At 39.4% G+C, this 6117-nt stretch overlaps 1 protein-coding gene across 1 annotated transcript in view; it reads right to left on the bottom strand.

Moving 5' to 3' along the window:
• Positions 1 to 4322: 4322 nt before the first annotated feature.
• LOC123091791 (translationally-controlled tumor protein homolog) overlaps positions 4323 to 6117 on the bottom strand; it is a 2270-nt gene continuing 475 nt past the window's right edge. The window contains exons 2-5 of the mRNA XM_044513401.1: positions 5789 to 5865; positions 5082 to 5210; positions 4841 to 4998; positions 4323 to 4628 (exon numbers count right to left, since the gene is read on the bottom strand). Of these exons, the coding sequence (XP_044369336.1) occupies positions 4511 to 4628; positions 4841 to 4998; positions 5082 to 5210; positions 5789 to 5865 (482 nt within the window). The 3' untranslated portion in view covers positions 4323 to 4510. The remainder of the gene's footprint in view (positions 4629 to 4840; positions 4999 to 5081; positions 5211 to 5788; positions 5866 to 6117) is intronic.

The following is a 6117-nucleotide window of genomic DNA, read 5'->3' as shown; positions in this document are numbered from 1 at the left end:
GGATACTAACAAAAAAAGACGCAGAGACTCTAGACCAGAATTCCTTTTTTTTGGAGGGGAGGGGAGGGGGGCAATAACCTAGGTTGGTAAACTAATTGATTTCTTTTGGCAATAAACTAAATCTTAATCCAGCGAACAAAGTAGATGTCGGAATGTGGACTATGAACAATTCAATTTTGAGTAAAAGCTTCCATAAAGCAAATGCGAAAATCTATTCACATATATGAACTAAATCCTTTACTACACGAGGCGATAAACAATGCAAAACCTTCCTCATGCGTCATGAATATTTCCAAACTAATTCATGTAATTTCTACAGATAAAATCTTGTAGTTCCAAAGGCAAAAATAGTCTAATATTGAAACATAGAAGTCATGGGTAATGAGAGCGAGAGAATAAAGGTAACCTAATCATTTTCTTGCATCGTTGCCCGTCATACAGGCTATGCGGCCGGCCGATCCGGCGTGTGCCCACGCTGTGGATCGCCCTCGCACGCCCTCGTCCTCCTCAACAATTCTAGACTTAGATCGGAAGTTGCACCTCGATAGATAAGAATTGCCCTAGATGACCCCATGTAGAAGCAGGTGGCGGCGCAACCGACCTGTTGTGAGGCGCCGATTGTAGTATACGGTAGCCACGGAACATTTTTTTAAGGGAAGCAACCACGAAACATAGAACGATCTGACCCATTCGTACGTGCATCGCTGACCTTGCCCACACGGGGGCAGGGAGCCTCTGCTAGGTTAGCCATGCACCTCCCCAGCGCCACTGGCCGCTCCGGCCGCGGCCATCAAGGTGTGTGCTTCGAGGTGCAGAGGTCAGAGGCGCAATATTTAAGGCGATCATTTGTATTCTTAGGAGACTCGTCTTCACTAATCTCAAAAACATTAGGATATTTTCTTTGTGTCCTACTTAGATCTAATTTTCATATCAATGCCACTCATTATTCTGATCAAATAGCGGATGTTAAACAGTTACGGATAAGGATGCATGCATGTCGTACTATGAGCCAAAAAACATTACTTCAATAATAAGAGCTTGAGAGAAACCGAGGTAGCGGCCATGGCTGAAAAGAAGACGTTGAGTTAAAATGCGGATAAAGCATAAATGTGTAGTACGCAAAAAATGATTTTGATATGCTGAGTGGGCCCAAAAGAAATAATGACAAAGCCAATGCAGTTAAAAACGAACGGTTGTCTCACAAAGTAGGATCCCAGATCATGCAACAAAATAATTAATGTTCAGGCAATATAAACTCCAGAATAATGCATAGGCTGGAAGAGCAACTAAACTTACCTGAAAGAAAAGTTAAGCATATGAATTGACCAAGTTGATATTTTGGAGCCATGACCATTGGTGAAATTTATAGAGATTAGAAATTTCATACATTTCAAGTTGGCACAAATTGTGATAGCATTGAGAGGGAATAATTTGTAGGCACTGGAGCATGCTGATAAAAGGTGGTACGCTAGAACAAAGGCAAGGTGAATAATTTTTTGAAAGAAATGTTTCGGTGCAAAGTAGTCCATGGAGTAACTGCATTAACACCTCCAGGTTCTTTCAGTTAAGGACTAACCACAATAATAACATCCACTGTGGAGTAGCTAGATGGGTAGCAAGAGGCAAACCTAAAAGAGTTTGGCGGAGCCAGGGGTGGCCTTGGAAGAACTGGTTGTGGTGAGCATGCAACCCATCACAAACTGTCTATTAATTGATAAAACCTTTCACCATGTTGTAGGCCATAATCAGTTGTAGTGGTAAAAATAACAGAGGAAATCAGTAAGCACATCATGATCAACAATGCTCACATTAAAGTCCTCTGCTTTATGCACTTGACTTTGAGAAGAAACAACTAATTCTAGTAAGCACATTTTGATCAGCTTAATTAAATCTTAAATATCAATTTATAATAGATTATATAAAAGAGACTACAGATTAGGTGGCAAATAATAAGAAAAAATGTACACGTCAGGAGCACATCGCACGCTCTATACTATCTCATTTCACTACCAATGCTGGCTATAGAACAAAAACAGAGAAAAAGAAAATGATGTGTATTTGAGGGAGATGAGTAATGCAGTCTATATCATGTCCAATTCTTTCATATATGCATGAAGAATATAGTCTAAACCCCAGCTTCAATTGCCCCCCAAAAAATCTAAGCTTCAGTTTTGTCATATACGCTTGAAAATATGTAAATGAGCAGTGAAAACTTTACAGAAGTATTGTCATCTAATAGTATCTGAACAAATTTAAGCAAGAGTTAGTGCACTCTATATTTTTTAACCATATTCATCTTTAGCTGAAAGGTCAATGCTTAACAATATAAGCATCAACTTAGGTAATAACCAAATGGGCGTGCGCAGCAATGGTTGAAAAAGCATATTACCTTAGCATGCCAAACTACACATGTCATACTTGGCATGCGCCATGCCTTGGCTCCGCCATTATCAAACTAAGCTTTACCTGGACGCAGACGGGACCACAAACAGCCATGCTCAACCTACACCAACAAATTATTGAAATTAAGAGATGTAATATTTTAGTGGAAAATCTACTTAACTTGCCAAGCATAAACTCCAATATAGCACATCAATATCAATTACAATATACATCTCCTTTTCATTTTGAGCATCAGACATGTGTACTAATGATTCCAGATCTAGTTCAGTAAATTTAGGTGAACAGATTATAACAATGATAGCAATGATGTACTCCCTCCGTCCCAAAATAAGTGACTCAACTTTGTACTAGCTTTAGTACAAAGTTAGTATAAAGTTGAGTCACTTATTTTGGAACGGAGGAAGTACAAAATAAAGTGAAGAATGGGATTCTGCTACTTTTGTCGAACCCTGTCTTGCAAATATGGTGCCTTCTAAAACCATGTAATACAAGCAAGAGCAGCATTGCCTCAGCTTGATGGAGAAGGAACCCTGGGGAAACTAGGAAATGTAATCAATGGGGGCAACCCATGTTTCAATGCACTTCAAAAACTCGCAATGCTTAATGTATGTATATCAGATCAATGATAAATAGTTGTAGATACTCACTCGTAAACATTTGTAGATACATTAATCAAAAAACACAAATTAATTTTTAGTGTTATAATACAGTGATAGAGCAAAGTTCTATTGAGCAACATGTACGAACACATGCCACAAGTTCCAAGTGATTTCCAGCCTTGCCCCAACTCAGCTCAAAGCATATGTGATTCTTCGGAAAAAACATACATAAACACAAAAGATAGTACAGTGATTGATGCTTCAAACCACCATGCATGGAGCTTAGATGTATGCTACTTCCTCTGTAAACCAATATAAGATTGTTAGTGATCTAAATGATCTTATATTAGTTTATAGAGCGAGTATATAACAAAGGGTAATTGGCAATCCAACCCGCACATATGGATTCTCTAGGCCAATAAACAAGTACGGGAAGTAGATGATGTTGCAAACAAATTTCTACATCGATTCTCCAAGAACATCGTCTTCACAAACTTCAGAAACCCACATTTGCAGTTATTGTAGCTGGATTTGTTTACCATAGAGAAGGCATCAAACTTGTGTTCTACAAATAATATACCCATCCGTTATCTTTATATGACTTCCTAATGATGTCCTTCAGGGGAACAAAGTATTTTGGGAGTATGGCGGATACAATCATGTAGAAGAACCACTGAAAGTTCTATTGCAATCTAAATGAAAAAATATGAATAATCCTGTCCCTAGTGGTAAATATACAACTTCTCCATATTATCCAAAAATAAACACAAAGAAGGGATTGAGAGGGAGAGAGGTGTCATGGTCCCTTCTATAGAGGAATATTGTGCTCCCACCCGGGGTGCTCGATGCTACAATTTCAGAACATCAATTTCAAATGTCTCAAAATTTCTGAAAAAAATGTGAATGTTCACAAGGAATGTGACTGCAACCTCTAAATATTTCAGGTCCAAACTTGAAATGTACATTGTGAAACAAAAAAGACAAATTCATATATGAATAGGATCAAATGTTGCTCTCGTCTTTTTATGACACTATTCATGCTAAATTTCACTTTTTCTTCTCGATGTGTATTTAGAGTCTGAAATTTTTAGGAATTGTAGTCACATTCCTTGTGAACCTATTTTCTTCTCGATGTGTATTTAGGATAACACATCAATTAAGTGAAACTCATCATTTTGTTCTTGATTTCAAATGATTCTTATCAAACGATGATTGATCATTTTGCTTTGCTCATTTGCTGTGTTACAAAAGACACAAGATAATCTGATAGAATCACAGGGCAAAATCTCTTGTTTCAACTATTGAGTAAAAGCCGAGGCATTGACCAAAACACAACCACACCAATTTCACGATTACCATTACAAAGCAAATACCACAATTATCAGAAAGTTTTCGAGACACTTAACATCTGATAGTTACTGACACCAACATTGGAGAGTCGACTGACAACCATACATAGAGCAGAGCAAAAATACTGACGACCCCAAAGATTTTAGCATACTGTGCCATTAGCACTTGACCTCTTTCAGCCCATGTGCAAAGTACAGGAAAGTTGGATCAGCAGCTCCCTCCTTGTAGTACGCGAACACCACGCCGCCATCATCATGCATGCTCTCGCCAACAAAGCTGAAACACCAGTTTTAGAACTTGCGCAAGTTGAATAGATAGATTATTACTACCTTCCCCAAAATATAAAAAAATCCCGTCACTGATTTAAGTTCAATAGAATAAATTACCAGCATCTAAAATACCAAAGTAAGAATAAAGTACTAACGTGTCTGGACAGATCAATGATAAACAGTGCCTGCACTTTTGAGCAAGGCAAAGAGAGAACTTACAACTGAAGGTCCTTGAGCTTGCTAAGAAGATACTTCGTGGCAGACTCAACATTCTTCTTGAAAACATCTAGGTCATCCCCTTCAAGCTTGGCAGTGAGGTTCTTGATGTAGCGCTTCATGTGAGAGATAAACTGCTTCTTGTCAAAAGCAGGTTGCTCCTGCAAAAGGTCACGACGGCTTAGCACTATCATCAAGTGCATACGCTGTAGATAGGTCAAGAGCATCAAAAAGAGCAAGCAACCTGAAGACGGAAGGTGTCAACAATGTCAACCACCTTCACGGCCTGGTCATCGACACCCTCATCGTCACCACCACCCTCAGCAGAGGGATTGGCTCCAATGTCCACATCAACTGCTCCTTGAACGACCCACTAGAAGCATTCAAAACCATACAGGTCAAATAAACAAAAACATCTGAACGATGCTAGCACAAAGAAAAGTAATGTGCAGTGTGAGAGCTTTAGAGCTTTAGATATGAACGGTTGATAAATCATGTGTGTATGTGCAGTGTGAGTGCTTTAGATATGAACGGTTGATAATGTGTGTGCGCAATAACTTTTAGAAGATGAAATTGTTTACACAAGCAAATCCACCAGACCAACCAGTAGTAATCTTTTTTGCTTGTGTAGAAAAAACATACCAATCAATCCAAACCTCCAACCCCAATAGAGGATACAAACATGCTTAATTTTAACATTAGAAGTGTCAACGCTGCACAATATAACAAGGACTAACACGTCATGAAAGCAGATACAAGCCTGGTAACTGGATAACTCATATGATAATAAAACAGTCATCAATCTATCACATGCCTAGATGAAAGGTGCTCATTCAGATCTGTGTTTTGTGAGACAAAATTGACGAGGTCGAATTAACCAACTAGCACGTGATCTACCAAGATAACCAAACCAAGCACCGCACACAGAGCAGCTGAGAATATAGCGCTTACATGGCCATCGACTTCCCAGAGCACGCCGTTCTCCAGCTCCCTGTACGGGAAGGAATCCGACAGAAGCTCATCGCCTGCGACACATCAAACACAGCAGATTCAGTAAAATCCATCGTGGGAACGCACTAGTCCTAACCCCAAACCGCACGGAGATCTACCGATTAGCGAGCGAATCCCGGTTACCAGTTAGCCAATCCGCATCAGCAACCGATGACTAAACAACCGATTCACGAAAGCTATCAGATCTAGCTAGTCCGAAAGCGATCAGATCTAGCTTCTAGCCAGTCGAAGCCCGATTCCCTCGAAACAAGTTTGAAAGACGCGAAAAC

This window comes from Triticum aestivum, chromosome 4B, assembly GCF_018294505.1.
Source record: "Triticum aestivum cultivar Chinese Spring chromosome 4B, IWGSC CS RefSeq v2.1, whole genome shotgun sequence".
Classification (NCBI taxonomy): Eukaryota; Viridiplantae; Streptophyta; class Magnoliopsida; order Poales; family Poaceae; genus Triticum; species Triticum aestivum.
Note: the sequence above shows the minus strand (reverse complement) of the source record. Positions and strands in the feature narration are given on the sequence as shown.